Raw genomic sequence first — 20,111 nt, forward strand, 5'->3', positions numbered from 1 at the left:
AGAAATCTTGTTCAACAACCTTTAGACAAGCCTGTGAAATACTAAGAGAATATAGTCTGGTAAGGTGAGACTAAAATTGAACTCTTTGGATGCCATAATACACACCATGTTTGGAGGCCAAAAGGCACTGCATATCACCCCCAAAACACCATACCAACAATGAAGTTTGGATATGAGAACATCATGGTATGAGGATGTTTTTCAGAATACAGCACTGGCAAACTTCACATCATTGAAGGAAGAATAAATGGACAAATGTGTCGAGACGTTCTTGATAAAAAAAATCTGCTGCCATCTATCAGGATGCTAAAGATGAAATGAGTGTGGACATTTCAGCAAGACAATGATCCCAAACACACAACAAAAGAAACTCAATTGATTTCATGAAAAAATAAAGCTACTAGAATTATACAGGCAATCACCCAACCTGATTTCAATACAAAATTTCTGATAGGAACTAAAGCTTAGAGTTCATACAAGAAGCCCATGGAATCTACTTTGAAGTGTGTATGTGAAAGTATAGGCCAAAATCCCAACTGATCAATGCATGCCCTAGTTTCTCTATACAGGAGGTGTCTTGAAGCTGTCATCACCAACAAAGGCTTTTGTATGAAGTATTAAATAAGTTTCAGTAAGAGTTTTAAATACTTTTTCCCTGTCTTATTTCTCATTATTACACATAACTTAATTAATGAACATTTATGGCTTGATCCTTCGCCTGTGTGGATTCAATGGGGTGTCACAAACACTTGGTGTGAAATTCATATCAATAGCAATGTTAGAAATAGTTTTACTTAGAAAAATGGTGATGTGTTCAATACTTCACTCACTGTATGCATGATTAGATAATATATATAAAATTACATGGGGCTTTGCTCTAGAATCACTGCGTTGAGAAACACGTGATGGTGTCTCCGCAGTGGAAATGTTGATCTCCCTAAGGTCAACAATGCTTGCTTAAGTATATATATATATATATATATATATATACACACAAACATATTATATTATATAGAAACACAGCATGACCTGTGAAATTAAATTTCTATAAAACAGATTTTATATTATATTTTTGTGCTCTTTGCTAATCAACAATGTATACTCGGAAATGCTGGGGCGACTATTAAAAAATACAAAAGAGATAAAAAAAAGATGCTTTGCAAATAATGCCTAAAATAGGATCATTAATTGTTTCATAAATTATAACGTTTATACCCGGTCTTAAACCTGTCCAGTGATTTGACAAATTTTTGTGATTGATGCATTTTTATGCTCAATTGACCATCTCTCTGGTTGCTAAAAACAGATCTACTATATAATACTATATAATACAAACACAATGTTCTCTTCTATTCCAGTTTTACTCACACGTTTTAATACAGAAGTTTAGAGAATTAATTTTTCTTTATATAAGGCATTACCTCCAAAAACAGCTCCGGTCAGTACACGCCCAGTTAAAAGACACAAAGGGTCAAATGCCAAGGTAGCATTTGAAGGTGCTATACCTACAATCACAGTTTTTCCATAGCCAAAGTGACTGGATAAAAGAGCAGACGTCTGATGGAAGATACAAAAAATACAGTTTAGCATTTAGAAATAAGGCTTTTATGGTTACATCACATGAGCAACGTCCACTTCATTCAGGTTTATGGGACTGCCAAGTACATCACTTAACACGTCAAACTTACAATGACTAGAGTGGAGGCCATGAATGCGCTCCGCAGAATTCTCAAGTTTCGAAAGTCAGACCTCAGCAATCAGCAAGTAATCTCCGATTTTATGGATAGGGAATAAACTTGTTTTTAGGACTAATCTACGAACAATACATGTTAAAGCATATCTGTAATTTCAGGTGACTTTTCAGAATAACCTGTTGTGTGTGTAGCAATAATAATAGTTCTGTCCATCATATGGCTTCTATCCTGTATTGATCACCAATTCTTCATCCCTAATTCTCTAATTTTCAGTTGTTTCAGTGCTAGTGGGACACGACTAGCTGCTCTGTCTTTTAAATACAAATAGATTTCTGCTGTGCTGTATCTTTGTAGCACATGTACAGAAGAAGCAGTAGCATACAGAAGTATTAAGCAGTGTAGTCGAGAATCCAGCACTGTGGTGAAATTGATCTTAAAAAGCAGCAGTATGTGTGTGTTGCACACACTCACACACACACACACACACACACTCACACTCACACACTCACACACTCACACACTCACACACTTCACCTCCCTCATCTGCTTTCATAGACTTCAATGGAGATAGGTAGAACTTGGCAATTCATTTTGCCTTGACGAAAATGCATTTTAGTGCTTTCAGAGTAAATGATGATTTCAGAAGACAGGGGAGGAGGGGGTAAAGTGGAGGAAAAATCAATTTTCTCTTTTTTATTCATAAGATATATTACAATGTTTCTTTTATATGCTTGTATTACAGATTTTTGCAAACATCTATGTCACTAACATACCATTACTCCAGTGTTTCCAATGACCTCAAAAGCATAGTCCACCCCATCATCAGTCATTTTTGTCAATACTTCATGGATAGGGCAGTCATAATCTTTGGGGTTGATACATTCAGTGGCTCCACTCTCTAAGGCTTTTGCAAATTTCTCACTGTTTAAGTCAACTGCAATAATCCTGGAAGCTCCGGCCACTTTACATCCAATAACCACCGACAAGCCGACTCCTCCCAAACCAAACACTGCACAGGTAGAGCCGGGTTTAACCTGCAAAATGTACACACAGTAAAAATTCTGGTATAACGTTTGGCATTGTGCACACATACAAATCTGTGCTATACATCGCCCAATTTTATATATTATGCAAGATGACCATTGGACATGTCCTTGAGGGAAGAAATTCATTATCAAGGTTGGTAGCCTTGGTGATGTATACCCAGAAGCAGGCTCCAGCATGCTTAATGGTGAGACAGTTAATATGGCGAGTCAGGGATGGGTTTTTACTAGTAGTCAAAGAGATGAGCAGAAATGGCCGCTCATATATCCTCACCCTGTGGCATGGCCCATCAGGTAAAATGGGGACTATTAGGCTCATTCATGTATCTGTGTGTGGAGGTGTATAGACCTCCAGCAGTGTTGCTCTTGCTAAAGAGCTAGACATTATCCTAAGCAGGCGGACACTGCAGCAATATATGGACTTGTTTTCTGTTTGTTTCTTTGAGCTGAGAAAAGGCTCTTTTGAGTTTATTTTTACTGACAGGCTTATGAAGACTGAATAAACCAGCAGGACATTTAATTGAAAATGGTTCCTGTGTCTACCTCAAACATACAACCAAGTGATTCAGAATATTACAGTTGGTGGAGAATGTGGACAAGATTCCCAGGGAGTATGTGTGACTGCTGAGGATAAACTGCATGTCCTCGGTTAATTCAGGCATAACTATGGAAGTGCAGCTGGAAGAAATGCAGGAGCTAATCAAGCAGCTGGTCTGGCCAACATCCAGTAATATCAAGCCTAGCAGCAGCAACAGAAATCCCAGATGCTGCTACAGCAAGCCCACCAGCAGCTACAGCTAGCGCAGCAGGGAAAAAGTAAGCAGTTGATGCAACAGTTACAACATCAGTGGCAGCAGATGCACATAGAACTCCTAGTAGAAGTAGTCCATGGCAGGGTGACCGCCTACCTCTATGTCAAAATAAAAAATCATACTTGTGGAAGGTGGCAAGGAGAGCCATGCAAAATATGACCCCGGGTGATGATGTTGAGGCATTCTTGACTATGTTTGAAAGGGTTGCAGAATGAGAGAAAAACTGACCCTGGATCACTGGGCAGAGGTGCTAGCATCAAGTCTAACCAGGGAGCCATAAAAGACATATATTATGATCTGGCCTTCCAGGACACCAAAGAATACGTTAAGCTAAAAATGGAAACATTGGCGCTCTTGGGAGTGACTGTCACAATGCAATGGGTGCATCATTGGTTTATCACGGTGACAAACCTCCCCACTCCTAAATGTCTGACTTGTTGCAGATAACAGAAAGCGAAGGAGAGAGGTGTTCAAATGCCGCGCCAATGGATCACTTATGCAGATGTTCAGATCAATGTCACTTTATTGTCATACAGGTCGACGCGTTTCTGGAGCATCTGCCCCCTTCATCAGGACCACCAGAAATCAAAATAGCATCAAATCACATTGATGTTATTTCGATTTCTGGTGGTCCTGATGAAGGGGGCAGATGCTCCAGAAACGCGTCGACCTGTATGACAATAAAGTGACATTGATCTGAACATCTGCATAAGTGATCCATTGGCGCGGCATTTGAACTCCTCTCTCCTTGGCTTTCTGTTATCTACTGTTTTGGTGGCTGCAGCCCTGGATCGACATTACATGCGTTTATAGTAGTTGTGACTTTTCACAACTGCAATTGGTGAGTAATTTGACTCCCCCCTCCCTGCCCCACATATATTGGGGTAAGACCCTATTTGCGCTTGTTTTTCCACAGTCTTTCTCCGTGTGACTTGTTGCAGCACAGATGGTGGAGTGGGTTGTCATGGACTGATTCATTCACTCCCTTCTGAGGCCCTTGCATTTCTGGGCTGCCCAGGAAGATTCCAGAATGCTGATGACCTTGTGGGCTTGGTAAATGGTACCCACATTTTTCAGTAAATGAGTAATGATTTTATCGGGTCACTAAACACAGAGGTGAAATAATAGAGAAGTTGCGGATTCCGGGGAGCTGCTGCGGGAAACATACATGCGGATATATCCGCAGGTGCGAACTTCCGTGGGCACATAGCCTAATAGATGACGAACCTGAGTGGGTTGAGTAGAAGCTTTTATTGCTGGCATTTTAGGGTAGAGAACATTTTGGATCAATTCACATTTATTTTTATTTTGGGGTTTCCATCTAAAACTCCTTAATATGTGATTCAGATGAAAACCCTGATGGATTAATTTACTAATGAGGCAGCAGAGTTACTCTGGACTCTCTCTGGTTTCTGTTCACCTAAAAAGACGGGCACAGGTGGATCATAGGATAGAGAGGATATCCACGTGACTATCTGCCTCATTATAGTGAATCTTCCATCCGGAGTTCCATCTGAATCATGTATTTCAGAGATTTACATCTAAACCCTGGTGTAAGCCTTCAGCATAGAGTGCAGGAAAAATGTGAGCCGAGCTTTACTGCGTTCTTTGGGAGGAAGAATGAAATACTCAACAGCAGGTCAAGAATTTCTTTTGTTTTGTATGCAGTTAAACCCTGCGATATAAGCGATAGGGCAATACCAGATTTATATTGGTTCCATTTTCGGGCACATATTTTTTTATCACTTTTTATTCCAATTCTTAGGATACAGAATGAACAAAAAACAGCAATTCAGAATTTTTTTGGGGGAGTGTTTTTATGCCATTCATCATGTGGTAAGAGTGATAAGACATTTTTATTCATTTGGTGAGTATGGTTATATTGATACCACATTTATGTAATTTTTTTAGGTTTTGCTACTTTTACACAATAAAAGTTATTTTATAGAAAAAGTATTGTTTTTTTCATCACAGTATTCTGACTGCTATAGATTTTTAATTTTTCCACTGATGAAGCTTGTGGCAGCTTGGTTTTTGCAGGACAAGATGACATTTCCATTCTTTTTTCGTGTTTTATTCCATTTTTAGTGCAGATATAATATAAAAGAGCATCGTTCTTGCCACTTTTTTTGTTTTTTGCTTTTTTTTTTTTATGGTGTTCACTGCAGTGGTTAAACAATCGGACAGTTTTATAGATTGGGTTGCTCCGGATGTGGTGATACTAAATATGTGTAACTTTTATCATTCTGACTACTGGTCTCATGTATTGCAATAGACATTGTCTGTCACTGTAATTTGGTCAAACAGGCCACTATACATCGGTATAGCAGTAGGTCATTGTTTGACCATAGTCTCCCCACGATTTTGTCACGTGGGGCTGATGTGGGTGAGAGAGGGAACCCCCATACTCCCACAGCCTTCTAAATAATGCAGACGTTCTCGATCTGGAGGGTTAATCAGCTAGGGTCAGGGCGCATGCTTTTCCTGGCTATTACTGCACAAGCTCGACTGTCAGTTGTTCCAAGCTCCTGCAGTGAATTAGTGGGAAATGCTGATATTGAGAACTTCTCATGCTGTTGTCAGTCAGACTGACTGATCACAGCGATCTGATTGCAGGAAATGCTGACATGGGTCCCCACACCTCTTCCCATGTTGGTCAGCTGCTAGTGACCACAGTTGGCATTGAGCTGTCACTATATGTTTAGCTGAACTTAGCTGCTAGCATGCTGATGCTTAGGGAACTCCCACCCGGACACACACTTCACCTCACATTTCTGCACCATCATGACTCATTACTAGGGCTGAGCGGATCCGAACTGTAAAATCTGGATCCGCGCGGTTTCAACGCTATCTGGGCGCCGGACCCGTGCGCGAAATTCCGAGTGCACGATCCAGATTCGGGAATTAAAGTGAAAATAAAGAAAAGAAGAAATAAATGAGAGTCTCATACTTACCGAGACTTGGTGTCATGGTGGCACACTGCTTCCGGGTCGCACATTCATTTCCTGTACTGTACATCGCATACACACAGCTTTCCGTGTTTTTGCCGCCCACCGGCCGTTCTCTCGTCTGTGATTGATTGCAGGCTGACGCGCCCCCAGCCTGTGACAGTTTCTGCCTGCTGTCATCGCTTATTGCGGCTCAGTAATAGGCTACACTCAGAGCTGGCAGTCTTCTCTATGGCTGCTGGCTGTGACATGTAGCAGAACTGGATGTGTCGTCGTGGGACATCGTGTGGATTACGCTGGAGCTTCAGGGTGTTGGGGGTTAATCAAGTGGTGAAGAAAGGTACATTTTGTACTTTATTCCAAATAAAGGATTTTTCTCTGTGTCTGTGTTTATTTACATTAATTTACAGGTTTGTGATGCAGGTATCTCATAGACGCCTGTGCCATCACAACCTAGGGTTTAGTAGCAGCTGTGCGCTGCTATTAACCTCTCATTACCCTGATTGGCACCACGTTAGGTTAACGGGAAGGGCTGGTAATGTACCGGGATTGTCACATCTAATAGATGTAGCAATACCCGGCAGCTGCGGGCTGAGACTATACCAGCCCCCAGTGTTGTGAATGTTAGTTATGTTTTGGCTGCTTGGAGGCTCCCTCTGGTGGCCAGGAATGGTTTGGACTTGGACCAGGTGTGTTGTGCAGTGGGTGTTTCCTTTGCTAAGTCTCTGCTTATTTAAATCCTGGTCTGATTGCAGGCTGTTGCCGGATGTCAGTTGTTCTTTGTATCTCCAGCCTGCTTAATCCTGCTCTACACCACATCTTCCCCAGATAAGTGCTTGCTCTTTATTTATTGTCTGGTTCTTTTGTTTATCTGGGTTTGTCATTTGCTGTGGTTTTGTTTCAGTTTATTTGCTTGCAGGGATTTTCCCCCTCAGTGGATTGTTGAGGAACTCCCTGCAGTTCTGTGTGGAGTATTGCTCCTTTGGGTCCATGTGTTTGTGGCTTGTTGACTTTGTTATGATTCTTGTTTTCTGTTCATTGGTATGACAAGGGCACCTGGTATAGGACGGAGTTCAGATCGCGCGATCTGAGGGCCTTTTTGTACTATCAGGAAGTTGGTATTTTGGAGGGTTTTTCTCTGGCCACCATCAGTCCCTTTCCTGTCCTTTCCTATTTTAGTCAGCGGGGGCCTCACCTTTTGCTAATCCTGTCATCTACCTGTGTATTGTGTTTTTCCTATATCACCGCAGTCTTTGAATGTGGGGGGCTAGCTATTCTTGTCTATTTTCTGAGGCAAAGAGTTATTCATCTTTCCTACCTTTAGGATAGTTAGTTCTCCGGCTGGGTTCGCGGTGCACAGGATGTTAGTTCACCCCTCGGCTACTTCTAGTTGTGATGGTTAGTAAGGGGATGGTGGCGAGATTAGTTGCCAATGCTCTTGTCACCTTTTGCCAATGATTTGTGGTGGTCTTCCATGGTTCCGGATCATAACACCCCAGCCTGCGTTATCATGGTTGGGGATGAAAATTGGGAAGGACCGCATGTCAATTTTTTTTTATTATTTATTTAAATAAAAAAAAACGCATGCAGTTTCTCTAAGAAAGGAATTATACTTGCGAGGGACTCGCAAGAGTCTGCCATGGCAAAGCCTCGCATGTGTGACTGTGGGCACTGGATACACAGCACAGATACAGCTCGACAGCTAGGGCTGAAGCCATGGGCTATATCTGTGTTGCCGATTGTTTTATTTATTTGTTTAGTTTTTACCACCATAATGACCGGCAGACACTTGCACTGCTTTCTCCGCCCACCGGCCGTCTTGCCGCCTGTGATTGGTTGCAGTCAGGTGACACGCTGCCACTAAGGGGTACTTTGCACATTGCGACATTGCTACTGCGATCTCATCGGGGGTCAAATCGAAAGTGGCGCACATCCATCGCCGGTAACGACGTCGCAACGTGTAAAGCCTAAAAGCACCGATAAACGATCGCAAAAGCGTCGAAAATCGGTGATCTGTGTAGTGTCGGTCATTTCCATAATTTCGCTGCAGTGACAGGTACGATGTTGTTCCTCGTTCCTACGGCATCACACATCGCTGTGTATGAAGCCGCATGAGCGAGGAACATCTCCTTACCTGTGTCTCGCCTGCAATGAGGAAGGAAGGAAGTGGGCGGGATGTTTACGTCCCGCTCATCTCCGCCCCTCCTCTTCTTTTGGCCGCCTGACGTGTGATGTCGCTGTAATGCTGCACGACCTGCCCTCTTAGGAAGGAGGCGGGTCGCCGGCCAGAGCGACGTCGCAGGGCAGGTAAGTCCATGTGAAGCTGCCGTAGCGATTATGTTTGCTACGGCAGCTATCACAAGATATCGCATCTGCGACGGGGGCGGAGACTATCGCGCTCGGCATCGCTACAATCGGCTAGCGATGTCGCAGCATGCAAAGTACCCCTAAGGGTGGGGATGTGTCTAACTTCAACCAATTACATGCGCCGTGGGCGAGCAAAGTAGTGAATATTAAATTGTCGGCTCCGGAAGGTAAAAGCGTGACCCGGAAGGAGTGTGCCGCCATGACACAGCCTCGGTGAATACACCAAAAGCGCTCCTGCGCCCCTATCACCTGCACAGACGTTTTTAATCTCCGGATTCTGGTGCCCATTGACTTATATGGGCACCGGATTCCGGAGCGGATTGGACTTTTTTTTAAATCTGTCAGTGATCCGCCGGTCCTGGGTTTTGGGGCGGTCGATCAGCTCTACTCATTATGTTTTTTTGGGTTATCAACTCGGGCCATACTGCTAGGCCTCTTGTCCCAGGACCCCTCTCCATCTGTTAACTCTATATCTTGGTGAACTCTCTTTAGCAGTACACTCTGTATACTCAGTCAACTCTCTCTTGCTCTCCCCTCAGGATCTTGCTATCCTCTGTCTCAGTGTCTGCTCTCTCCAGGGACACCTACTTAATTGATCTCTGCTATCTAGTCAGATCTTAGGGCCCAGCATTCAGTAGTGATGGACCTATCAGACCTACCAGGAAACAGTACCTGTTCCCTTACTCTAGACCATTACACTCTGGGCTAATCCCAAACATTAACTATCTTAAATACACACTTCAATATTTTTAACGCATGTCACAGTTCATATTACAACAATAATAATGTTGTCTTCAATTTGGAATGTGGACATTATGTCCATATTCTTACATCTGCACCAGTTCAAGTTCAGCTATGTTATTATACACCGCAGACAAAAATTGTCCACAGTATTATACAGTCATATGAAAAAGTTTGGACACCCCTATTAATGTTAACCTTTTTTCTTTATAACAATTTGGGTTTTTGCAACAGCTATTTCAGTTTCATATATCTAATAACTGATGGACTGAGTAATATTTCTGGATTGAAATGAGGTTTATTGTACTAACAGAAAATGTGCAATCCGCATTTAAACAAAATTTGACCGGTGCAAAAGTATGGGCACCCTTATCAATTTCTTGATTTGAACACTCCTAACTACTTTTTACTGACTTACTAAAGCACTAAATTGGTTTTGTAACCTCATTGAGCTTTGAGCTTCATAGGCAGGTGTATCCAATCATGAGAAAAGGTATTTAAGGTGGCCACTTGCAAGTTGTTCTCCTTTTTGAATCTCCTATGAAGAGTGGCATCATGGGCTCCTCAAAACAACTCTCAAATGATCTGAAAACAAAGATTATTCAACATAGTTGTTCAGGGGAAGGATACAAAAAGTTGTCTCAGAGATTTAAACTGTCAGTTTCCACTGTGAGGAACATAGTAAGGAAATGGAAGAACACAGGTACAGTTCTTGTTAAGCCCAGATGTGGCAGGCCAAGAAAAATATCAGAAAGGCAGAGAAGAAGAATGATGAGAACAGTCAAGGACAATCCACAGACCACTTCCAAAGACCTGCAGCTTCATCTTGATGCAGATGGTGTCAATGTGCATTGGTCAACAATACAGCGCACGTTGCACAAGGAGAAGCTGTATGGGAGAGTGATGCGAAAGAAGCCGTTTCTGCAAGCACGCCACAAACAGTCGCCTAAGGTATGCAAAAGCACATTTGGACAAGCCAGTTACATTTTGGAAGAAGGTCCTGTGGACTGATGAAAAAAGATTGAGTTGTTTGGTCATACAAAAAGGCGTTATGCATGGAGGCAAAAAAACACGGCATTCCAAGAAAAGCACTTGCTACCCACAGTAAAATTTGGTGGAGGATCTATCATGCTTTGGGGCTGTGTGACCAATGCCGGCACTGGGAATCTTGTTAAAGTTGAGGGTCGCATGGATTCAACTCAGTATCAGCAGATTCTTGACAATAATGTGCAAGAATCAGTGACGAAGTTCAAGTTACGCAGAGGATGGATATTTCAGCAAGACAATGATCCAAAACACCGCTCCAAATCTACTCAGGCATTCATGCAGAGGAACAATTACAATGTTCTGGAATGGCCATCCCAGTCCCCAGACCTGAATATCATTGAACATCTGTGGGATGATTTGAAGCGTGCTGTCCATGCTCGGCGACCATCAAACTTATCAAACTTAACTGAACTGGAATTGTTTTGTAAACAGGAATGGTCAAATATACCTTCATCCAGGATCCAGGAACTCATTAAAAGCTAGAGGAAGTGACTAGGGGCTATTTTTGCAAAAGGAGGATCTACAAAATATTAATGTCACTTTTATGTTGAGGTGCCCATACTTTTGCACTGGTCAAATTTTGTTTAAATGCGGATTGCACTTTTTCTGTTAGTACAATAAACCTCATTTCAATCCAGAAATATTACTCAGTCCATCAGTTATTAGATATATGAAACTGAAATAGCTGTTGCAAAAACAAAAATTGTTATAAAGAAAAAAAGTTAACATTAATAGGGGTGCCCAAACTTTTTCATATGACTGTAAGTGTGGCTTCATTGGCGACGTGTAAAGAGGCAAAACCATGTTCTTGTCATCAGCATCTATGACTGTTTTAATGCATCCCCTTACTTTATCAGCAGCTACCTGGCACTAAGGTATAGTTTGCCATACGTCCATACTCCAAAATCTTTTTCAGTGAAAGTTTAACCCAGTATTCTTCTATTTAGTACATAATTGACATTTTATTTCCTCTGCTCAAGTGCATGACATTACATTTATCTACATTAAACATTTCTTTATCATTAAATTATCCATGTCTGTGTTCATTACCTTGCAGAGTTTAACCCCTTCACCCTGGGTGATTTTCCGTTTTTCGTTTTTGTTTTTTGCTCCCCTTCTTCCGAGAGCCGTAACTTTTTTATTTTTCTGTTAATCTTGCCATATTATGGCTTATTTTTTGCAGGACAAGTAATATTTTTAAATGAAACCATGAGATTTGCCATATAGAGTACTGGAAAATGGCCAAATAATTTCAAGTGTGGAAAAATTGCAAAAAAACTGCGATTGCATGATAGTTTTGGGAGTATATTATTCACCATGTTCACTATATGGTAAAACGGATCTGTCGGTATGATGCCTCAGGTTGATACGAGTTCGTATATACCAAACATGTAAAGGTTTATATTTATCTAAGGGGGTTAAAAAAAAATCAGAAGTTTGTCTAAAAAAGTGGCAGAGTTTTTGCGCCATTTTCCGTGACCTGTAGTGTTCTCAGTTTTTGGGATATGTGGCTCAGTGACAGCTTAATTTTCTTATGTCTCAAGCTGACATTATTAATGGTACCATTTTTGCACAGATGCTATGTTTTGATCGCCAGTTATTGCATTTTGCGCAAGATTTGTGAACGGAATTTTGGCGTTTGGAATTTTTTTGCCACTACACCATTTACGGATCAGAATAATTGATTTTATATTTTGATAAATCAAGCATTATGTGGTAATACCAAATGCGTGATTATTTTTCATTTTTTTTAACCCTTTAATTTTCAATGGGGCAAATAAGAGGTGATTTGAACTTTTAGGTTTTTTATTTTTTAAAACTTTTTTTACTTTTTTAATTAATTTTACTAGACCTCCTATGAGACTATAAGGATCAGCAGTCTGATTGCTGATTCATTTCTGCTGCTGCACAGCTCTGATCAGCAGAAATGCTGCATTCTTGTTACAGCCGCTGCTCTGCCAGCTATAACAGGAACTATGTCAGGAGCCCATTGCTAAAATGACAACCATCAACTCGCCCTGATTGCGTCACGGGGCCTCTGATGGCAGTGGGGAATTGGTGCGTTCGCAGCAGCAATTTAAATTGCACTGTCACACTTAGACAGCGCAATTTAAGGGGTTTACAGGTGGAGGTGGATCGTGAATCCACCTGCGCCTGATAGCCGAGCATGTCTGCTGTACAAATCAGCAGGGATCGCCACTAGCTCACCACAGCAGCCTGTGGTGATCATCCCTTCATGATTAGGACGTACTGGTATGTCCTAAGTCGTGAAGGAGTTAATAACATCTGAAAATATTGAAATTATGTACTGTATGCCCCCTAAAAAGTCATTAATATATATGTTAAAAAGAAGAGTGACCAATATTGCCCCCGAGTGTAGTGTGCTTCATTAATAACCACTCTCTGTTTCCATCACTGAGCCAGTTGTTAACACAGTTACACATATTTTCCCCTAGCCCCATTACACCTGGTCCAGTTTGGAGCTTACCTCCTGCGATATCTGATCAGATCTTCATGGACAGGATCGATCCCTCATAAAACCATGTTGATACTGGGTCATGAAGTTAGTCTTCTTGAGATACTCCAGGATCATATCGCAGTATATCTATATATAGTATAGTATCGCTTTAAAAATCAATGATTTTACCTGTTTACCCAGTTTAATTCTCTAGACTGGATTCTATTTGTCATTTATTGCACCCCTTACACCTCTATTTACCCATAGTGGTTTCCTCCTGTTTAAACCTTCTTTATTCCCATAGGGTATATATATATATACATATATATATATATTGTGAGACTGTGACCGGGGTTATCTATGACGGCCGGTATGTCTCGCCCCGGTTGTGCTCACTCCATGATAGAAAGTAAATCCACTCTAGGGTTAATTCTGTTCCCTTACAGGCTGAAGGAAGGGTTAAATGGAAAGAGGAACAAGGGCAGGTGTGCCGGGTGTGGGGGAGTGAACAAAACTCCCTGAGCTCTCTGCTGGAGAGGCACATGTATTTTGTTGTGGACTTTCGTTTGGACATTAAAACCGTGTGCTGTGAACCTTAATGCCTGGATCCCGTGTCTTCTGCTGCGCAGCCGACCGTGCTACCTCACATATGGTGGAGAATCGGCGGGCATGACAGCCGGTGAGGTGTAACATCCATCCCTGGTGACCCAGTAGCACATGTCCTGGATTCGAGCGGCTATACTACAGCCCAAACCCGGCGACGCCATGGAGGACATACTAAGGCAGCAGCAACAGACTAATGCACAGCTACAAGAGGCTAATGCACAGCAGCAACAGACCAATGCACACCTGCTCCGGGCGTTGGAACGTCAGCAGCAATCCTTGCAAATGCAGGAAAAAAGGCACCAAGAACAGATGGTTCTCCTGGCCAAGTCGATCCGTGCCGGACCGACAGCAACAACCCCGGGACCAGGTGACGACGGCAGCGTCCGGAAAGCGGTGAGACAAGCGTTGCAAAAGATGACCCCGGGGGATGATGTGGAAGCGTTCCTGGCGGTGTTTGAGCGGGTGGCCGAGTGGGAAAAGCTGCCGACCCCCCAGTGGGCTGAGGTATTGTCGCCCTATCTGACGGGGGAACCCCAAAAAGCGTACCTGGACCTCTGTACCGAGGACGCCATTGACTATGTGACCCTGAAAGCCGAAATACTGGCTCGGTTGGGGGTGAATACCTATGTGCGGGCTCAGCGGGTAAATCAGTGGTTCTATGAGGAAGCCAAACCCGTACGCTCCCAGGCCTATGACTTGTTGCATCTTGTAAAAAAGTGGTTGCAGCCTGACACTCTGAGCCCGGCGCAAATGGTGGAAAGGGTAGTAGTGGATCGTTTTGTGCGCACTTTACCCGTCACCGTTCAACGGTGGGTAGGACAGGGTGACCCGAGTACCCTGGACCAATTAGTGTCCCTGGTAGAGTGGCATGTGGCTACGCAGGACTTGATACGGGACACTGAGACTTTGCGTACCGCCCGTCGGTCCGGCCCCTCCAAGCCTAGGGCCAAGGACCCACCGCTGACAACGGTGCAGGAGTCCCCTACCGTCCCGTCTGAGGCCGCGGCCAGCATTCCTGAGGTCCGGAAGGTTCTGTACCCTAAACGACAACCCGTCAAGGGGGTTTCCGTCCCCATTAGATGTTGGCGGTGCCAGCGGGTGGGACATATGGAAGCCCAGTGTCCACTCACCACGGAGCCCATGGATTGTGGGGTTACCCGGCGGGGTTCAATGTATGCTCAGGTGGTGTGTACCGCTGACCTGGTCTCCCCAGAGACGGAGCCCCACTTGTGCCAAATACAGGTGAATGGATGTCCGGTTACAGGATTGTTGGATTCCGGAAGCTTAGTGACCCTTGTGCGATCCACCTTGAGGGCTAAAGTAAAGGCCACAGGACGTACCGTGCGGGTGGTTTGCATACATGGGGACCGCCGAGACTATCCCACGGGGATTGTCACCATCACAGCACCTTGTGGCCAGGTGCAACATGAGGTGGGACTTATTAACACTCTTCCTTATGACGTGATCCTAGGAAGGGATCTGCCCTATTTTTGGACTTTATGGAGGGGACCCCCTAAGTCCCCTCAGATATTGGTCAGTCCGGGACCTGAGCCCTACAATCCTGAATCCGGGACGCCTGCCGTAGGGGTCACCATGATAGGGACAGAGTGTGAACTCGATGGGTCACCCCTAGAGGTATTGGCAGGAGAGGCTGAGATGGTCGAGCCCATCCCGGAGTTGGAGGCGTCCCCGGATACGTTTGGGAAAGCCCAACTCCAGGACCCTACGTTAATACATGCCCGGAGTCGGGTGACAGTAGTTGACGGGGTGGCACAGCTGCCCGGTGCCCAGGTAAGGTACCCCCATTTCGCTCTTAAGCAAGATTTACTCTACCGGGTAGATGAAATACGGGGCGTGGGGGTAGAACAGATGGTGGTGCCCCAGCCGCATCGCCGGCGGGTCCTCGACTTGGCTCATAAACACCTGATGAGTGGCCACCTAGGGGTCAAGAAAACGCAGGAGCGAATATTGCAAAGGTTCTATTGGCCCGGGGTCTTTGGGGAGGTAAAACGGTTCTGCGAAACCTGCCCGGAGTGTCAGCTTACCGCACCCCTGACCCATTTTCGCAGTCCGTTGGTACCGTTACCCATTATAGAAGTCCCTTTTGAACGGATAGGGATGGATCTGGTGGGGCCCCTCGTAAAGTCCGCTCGAGGGCACCAACACATCCTAGTGATCGTTGACTATGCCACCCGGTATCCCGAGGCAATACCTCTCAGACATACTGCAGCAAAGCTTATAGCTCGGGAGTTGTTTGCTGTGTTCTGCCGGGTGGGGTTGCCCAAGGAGATCCTTACGGATCAGGGGACCCCGTTCATGTCTAAAGTGACCAAAGAGCTATGCCGGCTACTCCAGATCAAGCAGTTGCGTACGTCTGTGTATCATCCTCAAACGGACGGTTTAGTCGAGCGTTTCAATAAAACCCTGAAAACCATGCTCAAAAGGGTGATTTCAAAAGACGGGAAAGACTGGGATATGATGCTTCCCTATTTGATGTTTGCCATACGAGAGGTGCCACAGGCATCCACGGGGTTTTCGCCTTTTGAATTGTTATACGGGCGACATCCCCGGGGATTGTTGGACCTGGCAAAGGAAACATGGGAGCAAGAGCCCACCCCCCATAAAAGTGTGATTGAACACATTTTGGGTATGCAGAACCGCATAAGCGCGGTCATGCCAATTGTGAAGGAGCATTTACAGGAGGCTCAGGCCGCGCAAAGCGGCCGCTACAATAGACAAGCCACCGTGCGGACCTTTAAACCCGGGGATCGAGTGTTGGTATTAATCCCCACGGCGGAGAGTAAATTCCTGGCTCAGTGGCAAGGCCCCTACGAGATAAAGGAAAGAGTCGGGGTGGTTAACTAATAAAGTATTGCAGCCCGGTAGGCGGAAACCTGAACAAATATACCATGTCAACTTATTAAAACCTTGGCAGGAACGGGAAAGCCTGATGGCTGTTTTTTCCCCACCTCCCTCCTCTTCGGGTCGTTCACATCCGGCTCCAGCGACCTCCGGAGAGGACGAACCGGAAGTAAGGATTGGAGAAGCCCTCACCAAGACTCAGAGGCGAGAGGCCAGACGGTTGGTTCAGCAGAACCCCGATGTCTTCTCCGAGCTGCCCGGTAGGACCAGTCTGATACGACATGATATTGTCACCGAGCCCCACCTGAAGGTACGCCTGAAGTCATACCGGGTACCGGAGGCTCGACGACAAGCCATATCGGAGGAAGTAAAGACAATGTTACGCCTGGGGGTCATCGAAAAGTCCCGGAGTGAATGGGCTAGTCCGATTGTCCTAATACCAAAACCCGATGGCTCCTTAAGGTTCTGCAATGACTTTAGGAGATTGAACGAAATATCCAAGTTCGATCTCTACCCCATGCCCCGGGTGGATGAGCTGATTGATAGGCTGGGACAGGCGCGATATTTTACCACGCTCGACCTGACCAAGGGGTACTGGCAGGTGCCACTGACGGAGTCCGCCAAGGAGAAAACCGCTTTTGTTATGCCGGAGGGTCTCTTCCACTATGTTGTCTTGCCTTTTGGGTTACATGGCGCTCCGGCCACGTTCCAGAGGTTGATGGACTTAGTGCTGGAACCCCACCAGGCGTATGCATCAGCGTACCTTGATGACATCATTATTTACAGCTCCGATTGGCAGACCCACTTGGAACAGGTACAAGCGGTGGTGGACGCGCTTCGAACAGCCGGATTGACAGCCAATCCCAAGAAATGTGCGTTGGGACTCACGGAAGCCCGCTACTTGGGCTACGTGATAGGCCAAGGAGTGATTAAGCCCCAAATTAACAAGGTTGACGCGATCCAGAAGTGGCCTAGACCCCTGACCACGAAGCAGGTTAGGGCCTTCCTGGGTATCGTGGGGTACTACAGGAGGTTTGTAAAGGATTTTGCGGGACTATCAGCCCCCTTGACGGACCTTCTCAAAGGCAAGAAGTCCGTCATGGTGCGGTGGACTCCACAGGCCGAGGACTCCTTCCGGGCCCTGAAGGGGGTCCTGTGCGGACAGCCCGTTCTTGTACACCCTGATTTCCGGAAGGAGTTCATAGTACAGACTGACGCCTCTGAGGTCGGCCTGGGGGCAGTGTTGTCTCAGGTGGTTCAGGGGGAGGAACACCCCGTCACCTTCTTAAGTAGGAAGCTCACCCCTCCCGAGCGGAATTATAGCGTAGTGGAGAAGGAGTGCCTGGCGATCAAGTGGGCCTTGGAGTCCCTACGCTATTACCTGCTGGGACGGCAGTTTCGCTTGGTGACGGATCACTCTCCACTGGTCTGGATGAGGTCCGCCAAGGAACGGAATGCCCGGGTTACCCGGTGGTTCCTTTCTCTGCAGAACTTCCGGTTTTCGGTTGAACACTGGGCCGGTAGGTTGCAGGGCAACGCCGATGCCTTGTCCCGCGGCCCGTGTTTGATGGCGGGAGTTCAACCCCGCACGCTTGAACTGAGGGGGGGGGGGGTATGTGAGACTGTGACCGGGGTTATCTATGACGGCCGGTATGTCTCGCCCCGGTTGTGCTCACTCCATGATAGAAAGTAAATCCACTCTAGGGTTAATTCTGTTCCCTTACAGGCTGAAGGAAGGGTTAAATGGAAAGAGGAACAAGGGCAGGTGTGCCGGGTGTGGGGGAGTGAACAGAACTCCCTGAGCTCTCTGCTGGAGAGGCACATGTATTTTGTTGTGGACTTTCGTTTGGACATTAAAACCGTGTGCTGTGAACCTTAATGCCTGGATCCCGTGTCTTCTGCTGCGCAGCCGACCGTGCTACCTCACAATATATATATATATATATATATACATATATATATTGCACAGGTCCTATTCAGAATGTTTATGAAAGTGTCCCATTTGTTTTGCATACTTTTATTTCTCAGGACATTGCTCCAGTTTATGGCATTAAGTTCATCTCTTATATGTTGGAAATTTCCCTTCCTGAATATTTGTGTCTGAGTAGCCCCTTTACCATACATCTTATCAATTGTTACATGAAATTGTATTACTTTGAGATCACTATTACCCAAGTGACCCCCCAACCCATATTTTTGATATGCGGTCTGCCAGTGCCCCCCTTCTTGTTGGATCCTGAACCAGATGTGAAAGGTCTTTCATTATTGTCAAAAATTGGTTTCCCTTGCTGGACCTGCAGGTTTCTGCTCCTTAAATTATATCTGGATAGTTGAAGTCCCTAATAAGGCTGAGCGGATCTGGACTATAAAATTGGATCCGCACGGTTTCAATGATATCTACGTGCCGGACCCGGGCGCGGGATTCCGGGTGCACGATCAGGATTCGGCAAATAAGTAAAAATTATCAAAACAACAAATAAGCGTCAGTTTCATACTTATCGAGACTCTGTGTCATGGCGGCACACTGCTTCAGGGTCGCGCTTTCACTTCCTGTACTGTGCACGCAATCACACAGCTTTCCATGTTTTCCCTGCCCACCGACCGTCCTCTCATCTGTGATTGGTTGCAGGCTCATGCGCCCCCCAGCCTGTGACAGTCTCTGCTGCGGTCATCGCTTATCGCAGCTCAGTCATAGGCTACACTCAGAGCTGGCAGTCTTCTCTATGACTGCTTGCTCTGAGATGTAGCAGAGCTGGATGTGTCCTCGTGGGACCTCATGTGGATTACGCCAGACCTGGAGAGGTGTGTCGGGGGGTTAATAAAGTAGTGAAGGAGGGTGTGTTTTGTACTTTATTTCAAATAAAGGATTTTTCTTTGTGTCTTGTTTATTTACTATTATTTACAAGTTTGTGTGATGCAGGTATCTGATAGACGCTTATGCCATCACAAATCTAGGGTTTAGTAGCAGCTGTGCGCCGCTATTAACACCTGCTATTACCCCGATTACCACTGCTCCAGGGCAATCGAGATGAGCCGATATCGCACGTGGATTGTCACATCTAATAGATGCGGCAATACCGGGCGGCTGCGGGCTGAGAATATATGAGCCCCCAGCTGGCATTATCATGGCTGGGGATTAAAACTGGGGGGATCGTACGTCATTTTTTTTAATTACTTATTTAAATAAAAAACAAGACGCATGCGAGGGACTCCCGCGAGTCTGACATCGCAGCACAGCCGCACATTTCTGACAGGAGCGTGCATCTGTTTCTAGGTACATGCACGCTAATGCTCAGAGAATGCCAGGCTGTGCTGGGTGATGGTATGCTTGGCAGACCCGCACAAGTCTGACATGATCGGAACAGCATCACTATTTTGACAGGAGCGTGCATGTCTTTCTAGGTACATGCATGCTCGTGTTCAGAGAAAGGCAGGCTGTAAAAAAATTAAAAATTCTGCCAGCAGGTGGAAATTTGGTGCTGAAATTTGGAGCAGACAATTTCAGCATCAATTGTGGACCTTCTGGCAAAAAA

General features: G+C 45.2%; 1 protein-coding gene across 2 annotated transcripts in view; it reads right to left on the minus strand.

Annotated features, from left to right (window-relative positions):
• Positions 1-20,111, minus strand: part of LOC142311972 (alcohol dehydrogenase 1) — a 490,686-nt gene that overhangs the window by 348,803 nt on the left and 121,772 nt on the right. The window contains exons 6-7 of one of the 2 annotated variants that reach the window (XM_075350848.1): positions 2,468-2,728; positions 1,422-1,557 (exon numbers count right to left, since the gene is read on the minus strand). The exons of the other annotated variant lie outside the window; for it this stretch is intronic. Of the exons in view, the coding sequence (XP_075206963.1) occupies positions 1,422-1,557; positions 2,468-2,728 (397 nt within the window). The remainder of the gene's footprint in view (positions 1-1,421; positions 1,558-2,467; positions 2,729-20,111) is intronic. 2 annotated transcript variants of the gene reach the window in all.

The sequence above is a fragment of the Anomaloglossus baeobatrachus genome, chromosome 1 (assembly GCF_048569485.1).
Source record: "Anomaloglossus baeobatrachus isolate aAnoBae1 chromosome 1, aAnoBae1.hap1, whole genome shotgun sequence".
In the NCBI taxonomy this organism is placed as follows: domain Eukaryota; kingdom Metazoa; phylum Chordata; class Amphibia; order Anura; family Aromobatidae; genus Anomaloglossus; species Anomaloglossus baeobatrachus.